At 36.5% G+C, this 26812-nt stretch overlaps 2 protein-coding genes across 3 annotated transcripts in view; one reads left to right on the top strand and one right to left on the bottom strand.

The window, feature by feature from the left end:
- sec23a (Sec23 homolog A, coat complex II component) overlaps window positions 1-24435 on the top strand; it is a 33843-nt gene extending 9408 nt beyond the window's left edge. For both annotated transcript variants that reach the window (XM_048190964.1, XM_048190965.1), the window contains exons 11-20: window positions 43-123; window positions 223-312; window positions 12683-12789; window positions 14670-14823; window positions 14931-15008; window positions 15097-15258; window positions 18062-18148; window positions 18867-19022; window positions 23916-23981; window positions 24142-24435. In XM_048190964.1, coding sequence (XP_048046921.1) covers window positions 43-123; window positions 223-312; window positions 12683-12789; window positions 14670-14823; window positions 14931-15008; window positions 15097-15258; window positions 18062-18148; window positions 18867-19022; window positions 23916-23981; window positions 24142-24231 — 1071 coding nt within the window. In that variant the 3' untranslated portion in view covers window positions 24232-24435. The remainder of the gene's footprint in view (window positions 1-42; window positions 124-222; window positions 313-12682; window positions 12790-14669; window positions 14824-14930; window positions 15009-15096; window positions 15259-18061; window positions 18149-18866; window positions 19023-23915; window positions 23982-24141) is intronic.
- Window positions 3412-12671, bottom strand: LOC125268631 (adenosine receptor A3). Its single transcript, XM_048190972.1, has 3 exons — window positions 9398-12671; window positions 7343-7496; window positions 3412-4216 (listed from the first exon to the last, which is right to left on the bottom strand). The coding sequence occupies exons 1-3, from the start codon at window positions 10089-10091 to the stop codon at window positions 4021-4023; spliced, it is 1044 nt and encodes a 347-aa protein (XP_048046929.1). The 5' UTR covers window positions 10092-12671; the 3' UTR covers window positions 3412-4020.
- Window positions 24436-26812: the final 2377 nt, after the last annotated feature.

Below are 26812 nucleotides of genomic sequence, written 5' to 3'. Positions count from 1 at the left end.
TATGTGGCTTTCCTTTTTAATGTTATTAAATTATTATTTCAGACTTCAAGAGAAATAAAGATTTCTGGAGCAATTGGCCCGTGTGTCTCCCTGAATGCCAAAGGTCCCTGTGTGTCAGAAAATGTATGTAGCTCATCTAAATCAAATAGTGATAGTGTTTTCTCTTGTTGTCTTTGGCAATGCAGAGAACATACTGATGTTCTTTTTGACCTCTACTTGTAGGAAATAGGAACTGGCGGCACAAGTCAGTGGAAAATTTGTGGACTGGACCCAAATACCACTCTTGCATTCTACTTTGAGGTTGTGAATCAGGTACATGCGAGTAAACTTTGTTTGATCTGCTTACAATAACCCTTGATATGCATGTTTACAAGTTAACATTGCCACAGATGGTTTTGGAAAACCATCACAGAAAAATCTTTTTGACATGTGTTCAGTTTGCAAAAAAACAAGCAAAAACTGCCTTCACAGTATTACACTTGCTGACAGTCCCACATGGTCACCATGATTTTGACATGTTCCTGGATCAACATACCTGTCTGAAAATTTAGTCCTAACCCTACCCATAAGTTATCCCAAAAATCAGAGGGAAGTGGTAAATAACACTGATGTAGAAGCACCTAACCCTGGTTTTAAGCCTAAAAATAACATTAACTCTAAACCTGTCCCCTAATAATTCAAACTGATTGGTCGATTGGAATGTTGTTCCAAGATAAACAAAGATGTTGATCCAAGAACATGTTGTACTTGTTGAAATCAGGTTCACAGAGAGTCAGTCACAGAGACTGTTGTTGCAGCAGTTGTGACAATTTCAGGCTCATGTAGATTTCCACCTTATTTGCAGCTAGTCCACTAGAGGGCAAACTTTCATCATACATAGGATGTTAATTTATTTATTTATTTTTTTACTGCATTTTAATTTGAAGCATTACTTCAGTGCAGTAGTTACCTGTCTTAGCTTTTAGTGATTCACATAAACTATTCCAAATGTTGCAAAATACATGTCATGTTCCTCAATATGACATTTTTATAGAGATCAATCATTTGAAGTTAGTTACTCTTTTTATATTGAGAATATATACATTTACATTGAATCATTTAGCAGATGCTTTTCTTCAAAGTGACTTACAAATGAGAACAATAGAAGCAATCAAATCAACTTGAGTGCAACAGAACGCAAGTGCTGTGTCAAGTCCCAGTAATTCCAGCAAAGTGCATGTAACAAGGATTTTTTTTTTTTTTTTTTTTTTAAGTAAATGGAGAGAATAGAAATAGAAAAAAGTAAGTGCTAATATTACTGGGTCAAGTGTTGACGAAAAAGATGTCTTTAGCAGTTTTTTAAAAAATAGCTAAAGACTCAGCTATTCAGATTAAGATAGGCAGGTCATTCCACCAGCAGGGAACAGACAAGGAAAAGGTCTTGAGAGTGACTTTGTGCTTCTTTGGGATGGCTCAACAAAGCGTCGTTCACTTCTTCTGGAGGGCGCATAGGTCTTATGTAGTGAGTTTAGAAATAGTGGCGCAGAGCCAGTGGTTGTCTTGTAGGCAAACATCAGAGCCTTGAATTTGCGAGCGGCCATTGGCAGCCAGTGCAAACTGATATAGAGAGGTGTGAGTTGTGCTCACTTTGGCTCATTAAAAACCACTCTTGCTGCCGCATTCTGGATTAGTTGTAGAGGTTTGACAGTGCATGCTGGAAGGCCTGTTAAGAGAGCATTACAATAGTCCAGTCTGGATAGATCAAGAGCTTGGATGAGAATATTTGGAGTATGCATGGTCTTAAAGGTGCAATATGTAATATTTTCTGTCGCTAGAGGCCTATTCAAAACAAAAGCGTAGCTTGATGACGCCAAGTTTGATCGTGGAATCTTGGGACATAGGCGGTGGAAAAGAATTGGGATAGGACTCGAGAAGAAATCATGTTCATGGATGTGGTTATTAACGTTACTGCAGTATGAAGCCGTGCAGGACCGAGTGTTGTGGGAGCTGAACGAGGCCGCTGGAGCTATTGTGCAACACACGCCTCACGAGCAGAGAAACTTTTATTATGTCACAGTCACCGGCGCCGCTTCTGCTTTTCCGGTCATGAGTATGAGGTAACGCAGCTCTGTTTATCATATTAGATACATTTGCGTGTGTTGAAAATGATGTTGTAACGTTACTCTGTGTGTTCGCTCAGCGGCTGCTGTGAGACACTGTTTTACACTGCAGTAAACTAGATCTGTTTTATAATATAATAATAAATGCTGGATGGCTTGTGTTGATAAATGGCATGCAATTCATTTTAAAACGTATTGTATGATTGAGAAATTGTATTACTGTTACTAAAAATAAAGCTGCATCTGATTATGCTGTTAGCTACTTGACAAAATAGTGTTTTTCTCTGAGCCATGGTAAAGCATGGTACTCGCAAAAAGAAAATTAGATTTAAACTATAAGACTAAAGCTATATACAAAAACAATTAGTTTTCCGTCTATAAATATATCAAAACAGTTGTTCCCTTGTCTATTAAAACATGTAAATATTAAAGCATCTTTGGTGTTTCCATGGTTTCTACAAAATAAAACCGGAAACCGAGGGTAACGCGGGTATGACAGGCGACTCCTCACACGTCCCGGAGCCTTGGTTAAAATTGCAATTTTCTCACGATTTACAAATATTTGCTAACATTTGGGATATTGTAAGTACTCAAGTGAACAAAATATTTAACACTGGCCTAGTGGTTTTTGGATATTTTACTGCAAAATTCTTACATATTGCACCTTTAAAGGGTTAGTTCACCCAAAAATGAAAATAATGTCATTAATTACTCACCCTCATGCCGTTCTACACCCGTAAGACCTTCATTCATCTTCGGAACACAAATGAAGATATTTTTGTTGAAATCCGATGGCTCAGTGAGGCCTGCATAGCCAGCAATGACACTTCCTCTTTCAAGATCCACTAATGTACTAAAAACATATTTAAATCAGTTCATGTGAGTACAGTGGTTCAATATTAATTTTATAAAGTGACAAGAATTTTTTTTGTGCACCAAAAAAACCCAAAATAACGACTTATATAATGATGGCCGATTTCAAAACACTGCTTCAGGAAGCTTCGGAGCGTTATGAATCTTTTGTGTCGAATCAGCGGTTTGGCGGTTTGACATGCGATCCGAATCATGATTCGACACAAAAGATTCATAACGCTCCGAAGCTTAATGAAGCAGTGTTTTGAAATCGGCCATCACTATATAAGTCGTTATTTTGTTTTTTTGGCGCACCAAAAATATTCTTGTCGCTTTATAATATTAATATTGAACCACTGTACTCACATGAACTGATTTAAATATGTTTTTAGTACCTTTATGGATCTTGAGAGAGGAAGTGTCATTGCTGGCTATGCAGGCCTTCAGATTTCAACAAATATCTTAATTTGCATTGTGAAGATTAACAAAGGTCTTACGGGTGTGAAACGGCATGAGGGTCACAATAAATGACATTATTTTCATTTTTGGGTGAACTAACCCTGTAATGCTTTCCAGTGAGTTTACAGTTTTGAGGTTGGTGTGAGCTTTTATGTTAAGAAAACTATATTTGCATAACCAATTATATACATCAGATCAGACTGTGCAATCAAAATTATACAAGTTGCTATTGAAGACAATCATTAATGCAGTTTTCAAGTTTCTGAAAACAATTGAAATATGATTGGCAGTTTTAGAGAGAGCTTTTTTCACAATCACATTGCATTGTCCTTTGAGCATTCCTTTAGAAAAAAAAATGAATCATTGTTTCTGCTAAAGTCATAAAAGAAAACAATATTTGATTATGCCTTGTAGAATATCGTTTTCTTGGTTTTGTGGTTTCTTCTGTCTGTATGAAGTCTGTTTACATCATAAGCAGTGAAATTGCTTCTGGTTGGCTCCGCCAACCCAGTGTCCTCTTTTGCTGAGGTGAAACGTTGCTGTAGATGCTTCCTTAAGTCATGATTATTTCTACACTATTCAGTCCAGCAAAGGTCAGTAAGGGCCATGCTCAAACCAGCGTGAGGTCCTGTTGGGGTTGGTTGTTTGTTTGTAGTGCCGGAGGTACACTGGGAGCTGGCGAAGAGAAGCTGTTGCTCTCGCGGCGTGGCTGTATGGTTGTGCACTGGGAGAGGGAGTTTTTACAAGGATACTCAAACATCTGTCGGATTTTATTCAGGCTTTTGCGCAACGCAGCTCTGTACCTCCTGAGAGATACAAACAAGGTCACAGTAAACCTCCCACATACTCGTATGCTCTTAGAATTTAAATAACAGCCACATATCAATACCATGATTCATAGCTATACATGTTCTCTTTATAGATGTTGCCCGAATTGGCCATTGAGTTTTTCATCAGCAGGTTTTTACCTCCACCTTTCTTTTTCAATCCTGCTCCACATTCAATTCCTGCCACATTGTATTAACAAAACATTATTGAATGTGGCAGGTATTAATATGAGCTGCCACATCTGATAGTTAAAAGGCCAGTAAAGTCTTAATCAACAATAAAAAGGTAATGTCTATCCATGATTACATTTCCCAAAATAGAGAGCTTATTTTCTGGGAGAATGTGTCTTATGGATCTTCCTGTCTGTCTTCTATCTATCATGACATTTAGGGATGGGCTGTATTACCAAAGTCTTATACATATTAGTATTGATGATGTATCACAGTATAGTTTTTTCCTCTTTAAATTCAACCATAAAATAGTTTATATATTATAATATATAAATGCATGGTGGATAGTCCACTGAATTAAGTTCAGTTAAACTTTCCTGATAATTTACTCACTCTCATGTCATCCAAGATGTTTGTCTTTCTTTTTTCAGTTGAAAAGAAATTAAGGTTTTTGAGGAAAACATTCCAGGATTTTTCTCCATATAGTGGACTTCAATGGCTACCAACATGTTGAAGGTCCAAATTGCAATTTCAGTGCAGCTTCAAAGGGCTCTACATGATCCCAGCCGAGGAATAAGGGTCTAATCTAGCGAAACGAATAAAATAAAATGTATATACTTTTTAACCACAAATGCTCGTCTTGCACTAGCTTTGCGATGCGCCACATATTATGATCACAAGGGGTGGGAATCCTTAGTCACCTCACGATCTGATCCGATTCCGATTCTGGGAGTCACGATCCGATTCCAAAACGATTCTTGATCTTTTTAAATTTTTTTTAATTAATTAATTAGTTTAACGACTTGAAAATCTTAAAATCCTTACACTTACATATCCTTGCATAAGTAATTATAAGTACTTTTTAAAATAATTACAAATATAAAAATTAAATTAAAACAATTGTAGGCCTATGTTAAGAATTTTAAACTAATATAACTTCAAAACATATAAGCAAGTAGCAAATAATAAAAAGGAGCAAAGAAACATACTACAAGCAATAAACAATGAGTGCTTTCAGTATTTAAGATTATCTGAATGTTTTCCATTCAAGAACTTTGAGTGATTTTTTTTTTTTTTTTTTTTTTTTTTTTTTTTTTTTCTCCTGTTGTTTGATTTTTACTATGTCATCATAGACAGCAGGTGATCTCATAAGCTGCGTTCACGCATGGAAATATAAGAAGTAATGCAGTTTGTGCTGTCCATTTCGCGTTTACTTTAATTTTGCGTCATAAAACCATTTTGAGACACAACCTTAAACCACTTACACAGTCGTGCACAGACGCATGCGCAAGCACTCTTCACAAACAAAGCGCTCGTCAGCATTTGAAATTGAAAACAACCTTCTGTTTGTGAGTTTCATATTATAAATATATAAGTCCACTGCATTCCAAATGATATAAATTATGCCTTCATAGAGCATTTGTAAGGGAAATACCGCCGGGCAAGACCACGCACTGCAAGTGGAACGTCAAACAAAATGAGCAATGAGCGCATCCTGTGCAATGAAGCCTGCGAATGTCCTTGTAATTCGCTTCAACCTTTCCGAACTTCATGAAAGTTTTCAAGGTTTGAGTGGTGTGTGAGGAATTAAAAGCAAGCAGAATTCAGGTGTTTCTAAATCAAACTCGCCGTCATGGTGCATCTGGTTAAAAACTAAGCTCAGAATTATCCATAATCGTTGGAGAGAGAATTGCGATGCATTGATGGATCGATATTTATTTATTTATTTATTTATTTATTTTTTTTTCCCCCTCTCTCTCCCCTTCCCTTCTCCCACCCCTAATGATCACGTTGGAAAGGTCACACATGACATAGGTGCAAGTACCAGGCTGGGGCAAAAAAATCTCACTTTCTCCTCCAACTTCAAAATGGTCTGATATCGTTGTTTTTACCTTTTTTTTAAAAAAATGTTTTCTTTGTTTGACTTAGTCTTTGCAAGTTCGCTTTGTAAACACTTGCTCGGTACTTCTGCCTACGTCACGCGTGACCTTTCCAGCTTGTTTGCTAGACAAGACCCTTATTCCTGGTCTGAGATTGTGTAGAGCCCTTTGAAGCTGCATTGAATCTTTTTGAATTTGGACCTTCAACCCGTTGGTAGCCATTGAAGTCCACTATATGGAGTAAAACCCTGGAAAGTTTTCCCTAAAAAAACATAATTTCTTTTCGGTTGAAGAAAGAAAGACATAAACATCTTGGATGATATGGGGGTGAGTAAATTATCAGGACGTTTTCATTCTGAAGTGAACTAATCCTTTAAATGTTTTACAAATGAAAGTTGGACTTCCGTTCAAAAATGTGGGATCTGTAAGAGTTATTCATTTATTTATTTATTTTTATTAATCAAAAATACAATAAAACCGTAATATTGTGAAATAATTTTAAATTATATTTTAAAATGTAACTTATTCCTGTGATGTAAAGCTTAATTTTCAGTAGCTATTATCAATTATTAATGCTGAAAACAGTTGTGCTGCATTTGATGATAGGAAGTTCAAAAGAACAGCATTTGAAAATGTACTTTTGGTCAATTTAATGCGTCCTTGCTAAATAAAAGTATTAATTACTTAAAAAAATCTTTGTACTAACCCTAAACTTTTGATCAATATTGTACTTTATTTAATTTGATTAAATCGTCTTTTAATTTGGAACCTGAAAAGTTGTTGCTTCTTGCAAAAGATTCTCCCAAATTATTTAAATTTGATAGTTCTTTATGTTTCTCCAAGGTTGACTGACCACCAGAGTGCTATGATATAGCAGTAAAGTACAACATAAACAGTATAGCAGAATCTGTACTGGTTGACGAGTGTTTCTGTCGTCACGCTGAATATATCGGCATACTGCCCAGCCCTATATGCATTGTAAGAAACATACCTACCATTAAACCCTAATTCCACATGATATACAGTCATCAAACTGGTGTACTTAGTTGCTTACGTTTGAGTCATGGAGTTGATCCATGGGTTGAGGGCTGAAGTGAAGAGGACAAGCCATGTGGCAACAGCCGAGGCAGGCTGCGGGCTCTCTTTTCCCGTCAGTGTCTCATAGAAGCAGATAACGATGTATGGCAGCCAGCAAACAAGTAGGCACACTGTCAACAACACACACAAATCACATGACGTGGTTAAAGATTTTTTAGACAAGCTTATTTCATTAGCTCAACAAGAATATTGACTTGCACTGCCTCGAGGTTGTGTTGCTTGTGTGATGTATTTTGCTAATTAGTTTCTTCATAATCTACCTGGACCCTTGCTGTTTTCTTCTCAGTTACCAAAGACAGAGGAATAAACATCATACATTTTAAATAATTAGGTTGTCAATTGATATAAAATTTAAATCACATAAATTAAATCACAATGAGTTAAATCATAATTAATTTACAGCAATTGATTTTGTAGTCAAGCTTGTTGGACTGTCCAAGACTTTGGCAATCTACTGTATATATTATTCTCTGATTTGCATAACTAGTCAAAAGATTGGACACACCTATTCATTCTTTATTATTTCCTTAAGGGGCAAAACATTAAACAGCACTGAAGTAATTTGCGGGACACTTGTTGGCTGTTTTTCCTTTCTCTCCAGTCCAAATCTTCCATTAAACAAATTAAAGTTTTCGTTTTAGAATAAAATGCATACATAGACATTTTTTGTCTGCAAAACTAATTTAAAGCCTTTATATTGAAATGTTTTTAAGGTCATGAGAAAGTAAATGAAGTGTCTAAACTTTTGAATCATTGTGCATTTTCTTTGGGGTCATCGGCACTAACCGACAACTATCCTCTCACAAATAAGGTTTCTTTAATATCTCTATTGTTTCTCTTGGGCAGTATTAGATTTAATGGAGAGAAAAAAGAAGACATTGTTTTCTTCTGAGAAAAAGACTCCAGTAATCTCAAATGTGTCTTTTCTATAAGAAAAAAAAAAAAAAATCCCTCAATGTCTCATATGTCACAATATGAACTCAAACATTTCTCATCACATCAGACAAATTATCTCTTTATAGCTCTAGAATTACTGCATACTACGGTTTAAAAGTTTGGGGTCTATAAAATTTGAAATTATTCATTCATTCTTTCATTCAGCAAGAACACATTAAGTTAATCAAAAGTGACAGTAAAGACATTTATAATATTAGAAAATATTTATATTTCAAATAAATGCTGTTCTTTTGAACTTTTTATTGTGAGAATTGTGAAAAAAGTTGTATTATGGTTTCCATAAAAATATTAAAGCTGCACAACTGTTTTCAACATTGGTAGTAATAAGAAATGTTTCTTGAGCAGCAAATCACATGTTAGAATGATTTCTGAAGGATCATGTGACAATAAAGACTGGAGTAATGGCTGTTGAAAAAAAAATATATATAAATATACAGTCAAACTAAAAATTATTCAGACGTTTTTGATATATTTTTACTAGTGGGTGCAGGAAACTATAGTTCATTTATGTAAGTGAGGATAGCAAAATAAAGTAAGCTGTGACATATTATACCCAAAAATTCTTCATACAGTAGACTACCAGTAAAATTGATTTAAAAACCCAAAATTATTCAGACACTTTGACCTGACCATGTTTTGCTTAAGTGTTATCTGACATAATTAAGATTAATATTTTCTGACACAGTTTAACTCTGAGATCTTGTCATATTGTATTACCTTTTTTTTAAACTATAGTGAATAAACTGAATTAATGAATGAAATGTATAAGGTGTCTGAATAACAAAGAAATGCAGCCTTGGTGAACCATAAAAATTCTTTCAAAAACATTAGTAAAAATATTACTAATTCCAAACTTTTGAATCATTGTGTACGTAGATGCTGACGTTGTTCTGTGTTTGTATTAAGCAGGAAACAAATCTCTATATGCCAAGGTAAAATAAACGTATCAACAGAATGATGTCAGAAAGATAAGCACTTAATGAACGTTCAAAACATTGTGGGAAAATCAAAGACAATAAAACTGCTTTATGCCCCCTTTTTTAATTATGCTTACCGATGGTTGTCACCATTACTATGGAGCTTTTGAAGTAATTATAGGCTGGCACGTAGAAACAATGGTCTTCGTTGCAAACAAACGTCCCTCGTCGCACCTGGTTCCTGGCTATATACACTATATATCCATACATGGAGCACATCAGTACAATAGGTATGATTATTCCCAACACCATGAAGAGCATGTTGAAGGCAATGCAGGATGGTTTGAAGCTGGGAACGCAGAGGAACTTTGTCTCGCTGTAGACGTAACTGCCAAAACCGAAGAGTGGCAGAGCTGCGTTGAGGATGCTGTAGACCCACACCATCGCGAGGATGATTTTGGCCCTGTGCGCTGTAAAGATCACCGGGTAGCTGAGGGCGAAGCAGATCTCTGTGAACTTGTCGACAGTGGCCCAGGTGAGGGAATGGATGGAGGCGAGCTGGAGCAACAAAAACAGAAAGGCGCTGCCCTTGCAGGTGGCGCTCTTGCTGGGGTAGCTCTTCACTTGGAAAAGACTGTTATGGATACCAAAAGGAATGGTGGAGACGCCCAACGCCAGATCACATAGGCAGAAGCTCAGTGTGAGAATCCAGGTGTCCGTTTGCAAGTTCTGGTTGAGTAACACCACCAACAGTAGTACCAAGTTCCCCAAAATGGAACAGGTACTGGAACCAATCATCAACACTGCATAAACCACCGAAGTCCACTGCATGTTTACATGGGTGTTCAAATGCAGACATTTACAGTGAAAATACAAACACTCATTCGATGACAGAGATCACAATGAAAGCTGTGGAAAGAGGAGGTCACGTTTTCAGTGCCAAACCACCAGGGAAGGTGTTGCTGTATGGGAGGAGTGTACCTCATGCTGATCTTTAGGAGTAGAAGATCTAGCGCACTTCACCAAGCAATGATCTCTTTGGGGAGTGTAGTCAAACCCCCCTCCGTCTTTACTATCAGCACCTGCCTCAGCCGGTTCGAAAATGGCAAACATGTTGCCTTGAGAGGCAAAACTATGTGAACGGCTACAATCACATGTAGCGAGGTAAATAAAGCATCTAACATTTAAAGAGCACGTTTCTGTGGACACAGGGCGCATGGGGAGGCTGGAGCTGCACTGCTCTGCAAACACGGCGCATGAGATTCAATATCCTCTGTTGCCGACTTTATGAGCCGTTTCGTACCCTACTGTTTTTTTAGTATAATTGGCGAGAAGCATGACCCTAATTCGGTTTAAGCCATAATCATTAATTAAGGCTTCAGTGCCTTTACCTAGAGCTTAAGCCTTCTTTCCAGTTATATCAGTTATATCCTGTTACATGTGTCATTTCATACAGTTTTTGGATTACAGGTTTTTTTTTTTTTTTTTTTTGGTGGTATTGCACAAGCTATCTTTGCAGTACCTTACCTAGATGGAATTTAGTCAAATAGATGTATTAAAACGTAATAATTTCACAATTGCAGTCGGTTTATAGACATGTTGAGCACTTATGATCAGTGATTGAGATACATACTAGAGCTTTTAATGGGATATTTATATTTTAGAGAAAGTTGGGTTACAGTGAGATTTTTTTCAGTTTATGCTTTATATCCTAGTTGAATGTGGAGAGACAACTACACTTACTGGTCATACGTTTTTTTTAAAGATTTTTTAATTGTTTTAAAGAGGTCTCATTCTCAAAAATACAGTAAAAACAGTAATAATCTGTTTTTGAATTTTGATTTCATTCTATTCATAGTCTTATTACTAAAATGCCATTTAGTTTTAGTCATATTTTAGTCATCTGAATTGTTTTAGTTTTAGTCTTACAGTAGATTTAGTTGACTAAAATTGAGTGGGTTTAGTTAAATTGTGATGCATCATTTTAAGAATTTATCTAAAGTGTCCAAACCCATTATATACTCCAGAAGAAAACATCCATTACCCTTTTAATATGAATATTAAAGTTTAAACATGCAATACAGACACATTTAACTGCTCTGACATATAACATGTTTTTATTTATCTTAAAATTAAATAAAACTACTTATCCTAAAGAAGAATATATGGTCTTCTTCAGAGTCGTCAAATGGACCGACTTCAGTACCTAGTTGGTACTGAAATTTTAAAAATGTGACGCTTTGAGGACTATTGAGCGGATTCGTAAACGGCTCTGTTTGGCCATTGTGGCCACTGTGATTGGCTTCAATGATCAACGCTTCAAAAACATTGTAAATAGTCATCAATGACGCTCTTCACTGAGTGCTTGCACAGAAACACACAGGAACGTTTGAAAGCGGGCATCTATTGCAGACCAGAGGTGTTTACGTATCCACTCAACAGCGCTCAAAGCGTCACATTTTTAAAATTTCAATACCAACTCTAGTCTTCTTTTCATTGAATGAAAAATGCATTCTTTATAACAACTTGCATACATTATTCTTTATGCTTTCAAGCAGACATATTTATTTGTATAAATTAAATATAATTAATCCTTATTAATTTAATTAGCAGTGAATGCTTTCCTCTTTTTCTTTTGTCGTTTGATTAATATTAAGGGCACAGACAGCAGCAGGTTTATTAGGCTGCTGTCACTTTATGGCTCAATGCTGGGATCCAGTACACTGATGCATATCCGATATTCTAACAACTGTTTACTTTTTTTTTTTAAGACATAACCGACTGTGTTTATGTGAATACTCTCCAAAACAGACATTTTGACTTAATGTTGTGAGTAGCTTTCTGTGTACGTGGCTGCGAGCTTCAGGTGTGCGCACAGAAAACCATACCGAATAGAGCTCTCTTATGTGTTTTCATGCTTTTTCTGATCTATCCATATGTATCTCGTTTACATTTTTGAATGTTTTTTGAGACGCAATTGTATGCCAACTTATGCTCTGCCATATACATCAGGACGTTGCAATTCAAAAAATCAAATTTTTATTAGTTGAAGAAAATAGATTTTCATCATAGTTTTTGTCATTCAAAACTGGTTTTTATTTAGTTATCGTCTCATTTTTGTCTGTAAAAAAATGTTGACAAAAATAATGACAAAAATTATCACTTTTACTGTAATTTTGATCAAATATCCAAAATGTAAAATTCTTGCTCAACTAATAGTTGTGACTTTGGGTGAGACTTCCTATAACAAGTGTGTCCAAACCAATAGTAGATTGGTGCCAGGGTGGTGGGAAGGTTTGGGAAACCTGCTTAAAAGTAATCCTTTATTTTTGCCATACCATTTGAGGGGTTCATCTTAAATTGTTGAACAAAATATTAGGCAGTATTCATTCTTTTTTTTTTCTTCTTTTTTTTTTCTTCAGCACAACGCTCCTATCCCACAGGGTGGACGTGGAGCCATACAGTACGTAACACAGTATCAGCATTCTAGCGGACAGAGACGCATCAGAGTGACCACAATTGCAAGGAAGTAAGTCGTTTGTCCATTTTTAACCATCATTGATTGCTACATACACTACCATTTCAAAGTTAAGGGTTAGTAAGATTTTTCTTTTTATAGAAATTAATTCTTTTTTTTTTTTTTTTTTCAATTGTTAGTGACAGTAAAGACATTAATACTATTACAGAGAATTTCTATTTCAAATAATTGCTGTTCTTTTGAACTTTCTATTCATCAAAGATGGAAGAAAAATAATTTTCCACAAAAAATTTAAGCAGCGTAATTGTTTCAGCATTGATTGATTGTCTTTCAATCATAAATGTCCCTAATTTTCTTTTGTGGGACACAAGAACCGATACAGTCCCCAAAGTGTCCACTGTGTTCTCTACCTATTTGAGTAATACAGTGTTCCCACGGGTCATGGAATTTCTGGAATATCATGGAATTTTAAAAGGTCTATTCCAGACATTGAAAGTCAGGGAATTCTTTTTTTTTTGTTTTTTTTTTGTCCAAGTCATGGAATATCAGGGATTTTTTTTTTGTCGCTTTAAATTTTAGTTTCCATTTAGTTTCCAGTATTCCTGTGAGAATATTTTCATTTAAGCCTAATAATTAAAAAAATCATTTTTACCAATAAGACCCCCCGCCCCCCCTCCCTCCTCCCAGCCCATCTCAACTTTTTGATTTGATAATCCGGCCCTCGAATGAAACTACTTGAAGAGCCCTGTTCTATGGTTAGGATACAGTAAGCCACCTTTTCACTGCACGATTGTCGCATTTCGCCCCCTAGTGGCAGTCGCACAGAATTTTCAAATTGGTCGTGCGTAGCCATTACCTTCGTTTATTCACCATAGTAGAATGAATAAATATGAATAAATTAATAAATGCACATTGGATAAACTACCAACATTACTTCTGAAGGAAAAATATTATGGGACTTAATTATTTAATAGTTATTAATTATTTATTTCGGACTTAAATAATCATAGCAACCATTTACAGAAATAGCCTAGTGTCAAACAGTCTAAGGCGGCCTAAAAAACCTAAATGTGAAGAAATCAAAAGATTGAATGATGAACTTGATGAGAAACAGAACATACTCTAATGCGTTTAACCCCTGAAAGCATAAAAACTATAAACTAATTTCTCTAGAAATTAATTTCACAGAAAAATAAAAAAGTGCATTTAATGGGTAAAAGCACAAAAAAGTAGTGTGTTTGAGTGTTTTAACTTAGTTTTGTACTAAAAACGTCTGTGAACAAATAAATAAAGCTTTCAAATGGATGGATTTAAAATACTGTCTGTGGCTGATTTTTGTCTGCTCAGTACTCATCACAACAGTTTTTCCATTCATTATAGGTCATGGCAATTCAGCTTTTTAGTCTGTGAAAGTCAGGGAAAAGTCAGGGAATTTGACATTTGGCTTAGAGTGGGAACCCTGGTAATGGTACATACAACACCAGGAACTAAAGAAAAAAATCTTGGGCACAACATCATAATTGTAGATTGTCCTTAGATTGATTCTCGTCCTTTCATGAATGCCTCCCGGTTTGGACTTTATGTCTGCACATCATCCATGTGTTATCCTCGACAACCACATCCAGTTTCCATGACGATATGAAAAAGAAATCAAAAGATTCCACTTTTAGAACGTTGCATTTGTCAGAATCCGAATCGATGCACCTTGAAAGAGTACATTCAGTCTTCGACAAAGACTACGCTGTTTGTAGCTTTCAAACATACTTAAAATGCCTAAAAGACTATTCTGACGCTTTTTGAATATACCTCTTGGATTTTTTTTTTTATATCCAGACATTGAGGATGAATCCATGTGAGTCAGACTGATGATGCACAAGCTTGTGTCAGAAGGTCACTGTGCTATAACGTGTTCTCCTTTTCCTCCTCTTCAGCTGGGCTGATGCTCAGACTCAGATCCAGAGCATCGCTGCATCTTTTGACCAGGAGGCCGCCGCCATCCTCATGGCCCGCTTGGCCGTCTACAGGGCTGAGACGGAGGAGGGCCCGGACGTTCTGCGCTGGCTGGACCGACAACTCATCCGCTTGGTGAGTCTTACAGCCTTTCTTCTTTCCGTTTCCCATTCTGAGTATAATCAGTCATTTAGTATTAGGGATGCACAATAACTTCTCTAATTATTATCTTCAATTTGCAGTGCCAGAAATTTGGAGATTATCATAAAGACGATCCCAACTCATTCCGTTTCTCCGAGACGTTTTCGTTGTACCCTCAGGTACTTGCCTCCTGTCCAGCTCTCTATGACAGCACTGAATCTTACTTAATTGCAAAGTGAAAATGAGATCTTGCATTGTTTTTGGCAGTTTATGTTCCATCTGAGGAGGTCTTCATTTCTGCAAGTGTTTAACAACAGTCCTGATGAAAGCACCTATTACAGACACCAGTTTATGAGGCAGGACCTGACCCAGTCTCTGATAATGATACAGCCCATCCTCTATGCATACTCGTTCAACGGGCCACCAGAGGTAAACATGCAGAATTTCTCCCATTGAACATTTTGCACAATTTTCAGGTGACCAAACGAGTGACTTCATAGATGGTAGATGCTATGTTCATGCATGTTCTTCAACTTGCACACGTTAAACACTTTTAATTTTTTTTTTTTTTTTTTTCCCAAATTGGTAGTAATCAATTTATATATAAGCTATGTAAAAAAAATTTGGCAATGTCTATATTCAACATAGAGCATAGACTCTTGTACCTTAATGCATTTTTTACAGCTCATTTACTGTTAATTTAGAAGTACTAATAATATAAAGACTTTGATAAAAATATGTTCTGTTCAAAAGTTTGGGCTTGTTAAAGGGTTAGTTCACCCAAAAATTAAAATTCTGTCATTAATCACTCACCCTCATGTTGTTCCATACCCATAAGACCTTCGTTCATCTTTGGAATACAAATTAAGATATTTTTGATGAAATCAGAGAGGTATGATGACTCGTCCATAGACAGCGATATAACCACCTCTTTCAAGGTCCAGAAAGGTACTAAAGACATTGTTAAAACAGTTGACGTGACTGCAGCGGTTCAACCTTAAAGGTCCCGTTTTTCATGTTTTTTTGAAGCTTTGATTGTGTTTATAGTGTGCAATATAACATGTGTTCATGTTTCGCGTGTAAAAAAACACAGTATTTTTCACATAATTTACTTATCTGTATACCGCTGTTTCCACTGTCATAAAAACGGGCTGATGACTTCCTTGTTCTATGAAGTCCCTCCTTCAGAAATACGTAACGAGTTCTGATTGTGCCAGTGGTTTCTGTGTTGTGATTCGACAGCAGCTTAGCGAACCTTGCCCGGAAAGGTCACGCCTCTTACCATAACGTGGAGATGCACGCGCTCAGTGTTATTGTAAACATGTCTTTAATTTTACCCTATCAATTTGAGCCGGAATCAGACCCGGTGATTGGACTGCGGGATGAAAATAACAGCGTTTCGACGACATGGCGACAAACACACTCTACAAACACAACTCTTGTGTATTCCTGTGGGCGGAGGTTAGTCAAAAAACTGTTTTAGTGACGTCATTAAAGAAGGAAGTAGAGGGATGTAGTCCAAACTGGCCGTTCGATGTAGGCGACTTCTGTTAAATAAAATATCTCGCTTGGCATTGAACTTTGAGCTTTAAAATTTTACAGATTTTATTTATACTCTAACAACAACATTACACACTAACTAAAGTTTGAAACATGGGATCACGAAGAACGGGACCTTTAATTTTATAAAGCAACGAGAATACTTTTTGTACATAAAACAAAACAAAAACAAATTTATTCAACAATATCTTCTCTTCTTTGTCATTCTCATATGCTGTTTACGTTCAGCGCTTCCAGGTTCTACGTCAGAACGCTGACTTATTATTGGCCGGCTCCTGCGTCAGCATCACACGAAGGCATCGTGCCACTCACTTGAACAGCCTTTGCCAATACTGATCCCGTGTTCTTATGTAGAACCTGGAAACGCTGAACGTAATGAAAATGACACAGAAGAGAAGAAATTTTTCGTGCGCACAAAAAGTATTCTCGTCGACTGTTTTAACGATGTCTTTAGTACCTTTCTGGTCCTTGAAAGTGTTGATTATATTGCTGTCTATGGACAAGTCATATACCTCTCAGATTTCATCAAAAATATCTTAATTTGTGTTCCGAAGATGAACGAAGGTCTTACGCTGTGGAGCGACATGAGGGTGCGTAATTAATGACAGAATTTTCATTTTTGGATGAACTAACTCTTTAATGTTTTTGAAAGAAGTCTCTTCTCCTCACCACTTATTTTCACTTATTCTAATATATATAATATTATTACAATATTATTAAAATAGCTTTTATATTTTAATATATTTTAAAATGTAATTTATTCCTTTGATGGCAAAGCTGAATTTTCAGTATCATTACTCCAGTTTTCAGTCACATGATCTTTCAGAAATAAATCTAATATGATTATCAATATTGAAAACAATTGTGCTGCTTAATAGTTGTGTGGAAACTGTGATACTTTTTTTCCCCAGGATTCTTTGATGAAAGGTTCAAGAGAACCGCATTTATTTGAAATAGAAATCTTATGTAACATAAATCTTCAATTTATTGCACAAATAAAAGCCTTGCAAGTATTGATTTCTTTTCAGACTCCAAACTTTTAAACAGTAGTGTATAGAAAGTGAAACTGGCTTAATAATTTTGTAAAAGTGTTCTTTAAGTATCAGTATTAATTCAGTAAGCTTAATGAGTAAATCACGTGTCATGACTCACGTTGATTCTGAAGTGCAATGTCATGGTGACTGTGCACTTGATGTCCCCTGACTCAAAAGATTAAAATGTTTAATTAGTGCGCTGAGATCTTTTGTTCTTATTTTTGTTTAAGCTCATATTATTTTCTTTAAATCTTTTTGCAAAGGTATGGTATCGTTTGTACCCAGGAGCCTGAAGGTTGCATGCATTTTAACACGCTTGTAGAGGGAGAGGGAGAAAGCAAGCAGGCAAATGTTGTATAATTCTGTAGAGTATAAACTCTACATAATGATCTGATGGTCAGTTGTACTTGTTCTTTTGTAGGACTGAGTGAGTTAAACAACATCAGGATGATTATACAATGAGCAACTCAAACTGACGTGTGTGTATTCTAATCTGCTTTTAATGGAGGGCTTTATGTCACTTTCTGTTTTTCCCCTGACACTGGGAACTGAAGGGGGAAGTTTCAGGAAAGATGTTTATCAAAGTATCTAATTGACAGTGACAGTCCAATAACGGGCCTTGTTTCCTGTTGTTGTAGCCCGTGTTGCTGGACAGCAGCAGTATCTTGCCTGACCGCATCCTCCTCATGGACACCTTCTTCCAGATTCTGATTTACCACGGAGAGGTAAGATGTAAAAATGGTTACACTTTATTTCGATAGTCCACTTTAGACATTTTACTTATTATAAATAATTTTGCAACTACATGTCAACTAACTCTCTTTAGAGTATTTATAGACTGTTAGGATTAGTAGAGTTAGTAGAAAGACAAGTACTTGCGAAGTTGCTTATAATCAGTAGAATGTCTGTTGGGGGAACATCAAAATAAAGTGTTAGCAGATCTAGCAGTCTTCTAATACTCTTAATAAATGGTAGTTGACGTCTAGATGCAAAGGTACTTATAGTTAATAGGATGTCTAAAGTGGACTATCGAAATAAGACATTACCGTAAAAATCACAGCTCGCAGTCTGCCTGTGTTTTTTATTTTTTATTTTTCCCCGTGACTGGGTAGTCTTTTTCATGTTTTCAATAATTAAGAATGCAGTCTGTTTTCTTGGTCTCGGTCTGAACTGTTCAATAATCTGCGCACAAGATATCAGAGCCAGTTTTACACTGAAACAATTTTAAACTTGGCTGCGTTTCAGCGACAGACATTTCCTGATTAAGCACTTGTAGGTGTCTCGCTGAAGCACATGCTAATGAAGTGAAATTTAAAAAACGAATAGAGTTAGATGTTCCCATGGAGTCACAGCTCAAAAAATACATTTACTAGCACATAAATAGGTTTTCAGATTTATCATGTTGTAGTATGACTTCTGACAGATATATTTTCCCTCATTTAGACGGTGTCTCAGTGGCGTAAAGCCGGGTACCAGGACATGCCAGAGTATGAGAACTTCCGCCACCTGCTGCAGGCTCCCGTGGATGACGCCCAAGAGCTTCTACACACTCGTTTCCCCATGCCACGCTACATAGACACAGAGCACGGTGGCAGTCAGGTACAGATGATGTGATGACATAGTTTCTTTCAGAATGCTTTTCTGGATTTTTATGATGCACTCATACTAAACACTGATTTAGTCTAAGATTATTGGAGAGTTTAGTGAAGTAATAATAAAGGTCATTAATATTCATGATTCAAAAGTAAAGGTCATTAAAGGGCAGAGCATGTGAGCGAAGTGGAGCGGTTTGATGCTCCGCTTAATATTCCACTCTATGCCGGTGCGCTCCGTTCAGTCGCTCACGCCTCAAGCAAACACTCACGCTCACCGGTTAAATGACGTTCGCTTAAATCCTGCTCTGACATAAAATTTCTCTCTACTATACGTCTTTGTATTTTTAAATTTCTTTTACAGTAGGCCTATAGATAACAATTATGATATTTGTGGCTTTAAAGGAATAATTTATAAAATAAAATGTTAGGCTATAAATAAACATGACATGACTTGACTGGATTCCTCTCAGCTTCAGAGGAAACATTACAACTATGCTCATGCTATGTTAAAGTCATTTCAAATAACTTTTGTCTCTTCAGAACACAAATAAACATTTTTTCATAGATTTCTGTTCCTCCTATGAAAGTCTATTGGCCCTAAACTCTGACGCTTCAAAACGGTCGTAAAATAAATCCATATGAATCGAGTGGTTTAATCCAAATCTTCACTAGAGACACAATCGCATTTTATGATGAACAGATGTAATTTAGGCTTTTATTCAAATATAAACATTAATCAGCAAACGATGTTTACAGCATTCAATTTTGGTAAACGTTAACTCAAGCATGCTTGCTTGACAAGCGAGAACCAATGAGGTTCATTCTCGCATGTCACGCCACACCTTTGAGCTTCCGCAAGTACCCGTGAGGTTTGTTCTTGTGCGTCATATAAAGCCATCGTCTCTCTCAGATTTAATTAAAAATATCTTCATTTGTGCTCTGAAGATGGATAAAAATGTAATGGATTTGGAACAACATGAGGGTGAGTACATGATGACAGTATTTCCATTTTTGGGTGAACAAATCCTTTAATATTCTCTGAGCTGTATGAGCTTTGTTGTTAAAACCTTCTACACGGGCAGCTACCTTGTAAAGTGCCTTCTAACAGAAACAAAGCCTGAAAAGTGACAGATTTCGAATACTACTTGGCAGGAGCAGCTCTGCACTACTCACATGAAACACATGAGAGACTTGACTTAGTTGATTCCAATGAAATCTGATTTTAGCATGTTGCTAAGCAATAATCTTTTAAGCACAGTTTTTGGTAAAATAGAGAAAAAAAGAGTTTCATTAGATTGAATTTGATTTTTGTCAATACTTTTAGGCATTTAATCAAATACACATTTCTCTCAACTGGATTAAACGTTTCAGTAACACATTTCCGATGGTCCAATTTACACATTCTACTAACTATAAGTTGCTTTGCAACTACAAGTTTACTAACTCTAGAGCAGTGTTTCTCAAACTGGGGTACGCGAGGTGACAAAAGGGGGTATGCGAACAAAATGCGGAGTAGTTAATTTAACTCTACCATACCTTAAAATAATATTAAAACCGAGCATGTATTTCTAATTGGCAAAATGTCGTAAATCCAGTACATTTAATCAAATTACCTTATCGTTTGCAGTCAAAAATGACTGTATCCACACAAGCAGCATGCATATGATGCGCTAAATTACTGCTGTTCTCGACAATGCACCTTTGTAAAAGTGGGGATTTAGCACTTGCATGAAGAACAAATACAGACACAGATAGTGGATTTATATCAATTTAAGACTCAAACTTTCTTCGATACAAAAACATACCTTGTGTGAGTTCTTGTATTTAATGTTGATAACGAGGAAGAATGCAGTTGTACCCAAATATCCACATGACTGCAAACGTGCATTGTTATACAACAGGTCAAAAAACAAAACGTACATTTTAAGCACAGTACTGTCAGTATTTACTCTATTTTGCAACGAAAACATATTTCTAACGAAAACCAGAGCAGAACTACAACACACGAATGCGGCTTTGAACGAATCGTGAGAGTCAATGATTCAATGATTCATTCACAGCCACTTGCTTCGTTACTGAATGAATGACTCGATGACTCACTCATAAAAACAGTGACTTGCTGCCACCTACTGGCGGTTTTAGTTTAATATTTAAAAGTATCACTTCGTTTTACCATCATTGCATATTTCTCTATTAAACATTTTTTATATAAAGTTATTCATAAACGTAAAAATATGCACTGGAAAATCAATTTAGGGGGCAAATATTGTCCCTTAATGGAAAAGGTGTGACTGCAGTCAAAGTGGAAGAGAGGGGGTACGCAGAAGGATGGGAATCCCTTCAGGGGGTACTCCATGCTAAAAAGTTTGAGAACCACTTCTCTAGAGTATTAGAGTATTAGTAGAAGTCTGCTTAAAGTCATCATGAAAATTGTTTGTTGTGTTAATCTTTAATCAAAATCTGAAAATTTGCATCCACTCTGGAATGGCATTCCTTCTCTGATGACGTCAGTTTGATGGCTTTGGATGAATATCCTTAACCACTCCCCTCCTACCGTTAGTCTGCTATGGGCAAGAGATGGAGAGGAGGTGCGCTAAAATAAAAACTTGCCCTCTATTCAATATTCCATTTCACTTGGAAATACGTCACAACACTGAAGTAAAGTTGCAACTTCCGGTTCATGGGGACTTTAAATGGTTAGTTCATTTCAGAATTAAAATTTCCTGATAATTTACTCATTTTCTTTCTTCAGTCAAAAAGAAATTTTGGTTTTTGAGGAAAACATTCCAGGATTTTTCTCCATGTAGTAGACTTCACTGGGGTACATCGGGTTGAAGGTCCAAATTACAGTTTCAGTGCTGCTTTAAAGGGCTCTACATGATCTCAACCGAGGAATAAGGGTCTTGTCTAGCGAAACGATTGGTCATTTTCTATAAAGAAATTAAAATTTATATACTTTTTATCCAGAAATGCTCTTCTTGCACTAGCTCTGCAATGCTCCACGCATTACGTAATCACATTGGAAAGGTCATGCGTGACGTAGGAGAAAGTAACGATCCTGTGTTTACAAAGCGAACATGCAAAGACAGAGTCAAACGGCCTTTACAAAAAAAGGTAAAACAACAATGTCAGAGGAGAAAATGATATGGAGTTTTTCGCCTACGCCACGTGTGACCTTTCCAACGTGATTACGTAATGCGTTTCCTTATTCCTCGACTGGGATCGTGTAGAGCCTTTTGAAGCTGCACTGAAACTGCAATTTGCACCTTCAACCCGTTGTACCCCAGTGAAGTCCACTATATGGAGAAAAATACTGGAATGTTTTCCTCAAAAACTTAATTTCTTTTCAACTGAAGAAAGAAAGACATAAACATCTTGGATGACATTGGGATGAGTAAATTATCAGGAAATTTAAATTCTGAAGTGAACTAATCCTTTAATATCTGCTAACACTTCATTTTGATGGTCCCGCACCAGACATTCTACTGACTTAAAGTATCTTTTCAAGTACATGTCAATATATTCTACTAACCCTAACCTAATAGTTTAGTTCAGTGGTTGGAAACCTATGGCTTGCGAGCTACAAATGGCTCTGACAAAAATCAGGTCTCTCAGCCTTTACCAACAAATAATCGATAAAAAATTAGACACATCACTAGCAATGTGCAGAAACTGCAGAAAAAGCAGCCAATTACAATTCCTTTTGTTATATAACCTACCGAAGTTAATAAAAAGTTTAGAATAATAATAACTATGATGAAAAAAAAACATGTTTTTATAATATTATATTATTTTTTGCTGTGGCTCTTTTAGAAAAATGCATTAACCAAAAAAAAAAAAAAAAGGCTCTTTGGTCAAAAAAGTTAGTATGTTGTCTAAAGTGCACCATCAAAATAGAGTATAACCAATGTTTTCGCTCATCTCACCACAATGCATTTTCGGTTTCCCCTCTTAATGCCTAAGATTTTAGTCAGCATAATGTCTCTGCCTCTTTTTTGACATAGTGTTCATATTGGGAGCACACACCAATGATGCCTTAAATTGCTGTCTAGGTGGGCAGGGGCAGCTAATAGAACCCTCTTAATTATGCTAAAAATCACAGTAACATGGTTATTTATTGCTTTTTTTTTTAAATGGAATGGAAGAAAGTTAAAATATGGCAATTTTCAATAAACCGTTAAATAGATTCATTATAATTAGAAAACCCAAACAAACAAGCAGTTCTTCTGCCAAGTAATGTAGTTCATTAGCCTGATGGCAGTTTATGGTTGCCAAGCAGCATAACAAATCAAAGATCATTCTGTGTTGCAGCCAACATTTAAGTGCAATTGGCTCTTGAAAATGGAATTCAGCTGATGTTTGGTCACAGATTTGTTTGTGTGTGTGTGTTCTTGGTAAACCCTACGTTTCAACAGTATTAAAATCATTATGATTATGAAATGTCCCCATAAAATATGAAAACCCAACATGTGTGGGTATGTAGATCTACCAACTATGTTAAAACTGATTTTTACAGCCAGATCTATCTGTTCTTTTAAATAATAGATTTGATTTCAAAGAACCATGTTGTTAAATGGCGAACAACAGTTGCTTGAATCAGTAATTTTAGAGTAAGTGCAAAATATTTATAATTTGCTTTCACAAAACCACCTCCATTTTCTCTAACCTTGATTAATGACAGCTTAAATGGAAGGTGCTACTTTGAAAACGGTTCTTCTGACAGCTCTTCAGTCAGTTTCTACACTTGAGAAACTCGCCCTCGAGGATTTTTAAACGCTGCTTGTGAATAAATGACTGTAATGGGTTATTGAGACTTGGCTGCTGTTCTGCATATTAATACACTGTTTTTAGGGTCTGAAATTTCACCAAGATTTATTCATTTTTCTCCCCCCTCCAGGCTCGGTTCCTCCTCTCCAAAGTTAATCCTTCTCAGACTCACAACAACATGTATGCATGGGGTCAGGTGAGTGCTGTATATCTCACCAACACACGCGCATTTCCTTTTTGAGGAATATTGATTAGTCTACTGTAACGAGCTGTTGTTATACAACTATATAAACATATTTCGGCTTTTTCTAATATTCACTGCCGCTGATTGAATCACATTTCCTGTGTTTGTGTAGGAGTCTGGCGCACCCATTCTCACAGACGACGTGAGTCTTCAGGTGTTTATGGATCATCTGAAAAAGCTGGCAGTGTCCAGCGCTGCCTAAGAGCCTTCAGTCGTCAATCTTTTTCTCAATAACACATAGCCAGCAGGATCACATTGGCACTGCTCTCAGTTTTTCCCATTTATATCATGCATATGTAGAGCCCAGACCTTTGAAAAGAGAGATTGAGTTAGGGCTGGGCGATATATCACATGCGATCGTCACGCGCATTTCGTCAGTAAAGCCGGTTCCCTGATTACCGCTAAATCGCCATCACCTGCTTTCAAATGGAGCGGCATTTAATAGACAGAGCCGTAGATCACTGACAAGCCACGCAATATCGCGTTCAAATCGCAGATGAATCGCCTTCGATAATGAACGCAATATTGCGTAGCTTGTCAGTGATCTACGGCTCTGTCTATTAAATGCCGCTCCATTTGAAAGCAGGTGATGGCGATTTAGCGGTAATCAGGGAACCGGCTTTACTGACGAAATGCGTGTGACGATCGCATGCGATATATCGCCCAGCCCTAGATTGAGTCAATCGTTAAATGGCAGCGTCATTCTTTAATGTTCAATTATGATTAAAAAATGGCAAATGCTGCATCCTCATAACACTACATGTTGAGTATACATCAGGACAAGATATTTGCTGCTGTTTTAATCAGAATGAATTAATTTAGCTATGTGAGTGAAGTGGCTACATGGTTTAAGAAATAGTTTACACAAAAATGACAATTCAGTCATTATTTACTCGTTTTTATGCATTCCAAACCCATATGCTGCCTTTTTTTGTACTTGGACACAAACTGAATTGTTATTTAGACAAAAATTCTTTTGAAGCCATATGATAACTTTCACTGTCTAGTCTACATTTGCCTCCAAAATTCAAAAATGGCATTTCGCTTACTACGCAAACACAAACCAATGCCGTTTTTAGTTGATGGATTTTACGCTTCACATACAAAGCTATTATATGTCTTCAGAAAACCTGGAATTTAGTGCACAAGTCATTTCAATTATTTTTATTGTGCTTTTTTCTTGTAGCAAGAAACAATTATTTGAAAGCTATTTGTGTTTTACGGCAAAAAATAACAGCATACGGGTTTGGAACAACATAAGGGTAAGTAAATGACTGAACATTTATTTTTTGCCTGAACTGTTGCTTCAAATCTGATGTTTACGCGTATAAAGCTCTGTGATGAGACCTCATGTTGAACGGAGGGAGGAAACTAGCTCGTTTTAGCATACCTGCAGCAGATTCTTTTGTTTGCCTAGTCAAGGAAGGTGAAAGCAGTGCCAATGTAGCCAATTAAGCATGAGCGTTCGAACGCCGCCTCCAGTCAACAGCGCAGAACAATGGCTTATTTTTAAAACCTGTGCGCATCCCTCGTCTCGTTGCTGTTGATGGTTTGTGTTTCAGCGCAAGGTTGAGTGCCCCTTTCCAAACAGACTTGCAGAATTTGTAAGCTGCCTCTCTGTCTGTCGCTCTGATATTTATGAGCCATTTCTAGCAGTATTGTATGTTTTGTTTCTAATAAAACCGGCTTCATGATCCCAGCTGGTCTGCAGTGTTCAGATTTTGAATTTTGGAAACTGAAAATTATTATGTTTTTTTTTTTTTTTTTTTTTATCACTCTTGCCTTTCAAGTCAGCATCCTGTGAGTCTCAAAGGACACCGAAGCCTATGTGTGCATCACTGTTTTCGTTTAAAGAATAGCTGAAAGCTCTGTCATCCTCATTTCATTCCAAACTGCATGACGTTCTTTCTTCTGTGGAATGCACAAATTTTGTATCATCTCTGAGTTGGTCTTTTCCAAACAGGCTTTGATTGATATGAGGGGAAAATATTCCTTTAACAGAGCGCAACTATTGCATGTTCCTCAAGTAAGAGATTGGGTTGGTGGGCATAATAATGAGTTGCATTACACCATCATGACATATGATTGCACATTCAACATCCAGCACAAAGACTCAGGGATTTGCTTTAAAAAAAATTGCTTGCCTATTTACAGTATTTGTATGGTTGTTTTCACTGATGGCCACATGGGAGCAGCAATTAACTAAGAGAGCGCCGGTTCAACTGCGATTATTGGAGAAGTCAAAAGTTCTTTTAAATGCCATGTGTATATGATTAATCTCATGGCAGTCAATCCAGATTTTTTTTACATCCAAGTTTTATGGAAAGACGATAACTGATACATGCCTTCAGTGTTCATTATTTCAGAGCTCACCATGTTAAGGTTTTTCATCAGCCTCCCTAACCATACTTTTATGGATCATAGCATGCCTAGATTTTCATGCTTATTAAATTAATAAATTCAACACTGCAATAGGCCGGTATGGAAAGGATATTACTTAGACCTCCTGAGCACGATGTAATGTGCCAATGTGTCATCTAATGCATTCTGAATCTTTTCACACTATTTCAACTCAGTGGCTGTGAAAGCCTGTAACTACAATTGTAAAGTCCTCCTGTAGCCTCCTATATTATTTTCTTACATTTGGTAATATTTACCTCTTTGTCAACACGTTCCAAGTTGCATAACAAATGTTAAAGAATTGTGTCTGAAGAACATGTTTTTGAGACGAGAGTAGTTGCATACCGTGACTTTGTGGTCTCTTATTGCAATTGTAACATACA

Source organism: Megalobrama amblycephala, linkage group LG5 (assembly GCF_018812025.1).
Source record: "Megalobrama amblycephala isolate DHTTF-2021 linkage group LG5, ASM1881202v1, whole genome shotgun sequence".
Classification (NCBI taxonomy): Eukaryota; Metazoa; Chordata; class Actinopteri; order Cypriniformes; family Xenocyprididae; genus Megalobrama; species Megalobrama amblycephala.
This window is presented reverse-complemented; position numbering and strand designations above follow the sequence as displayed.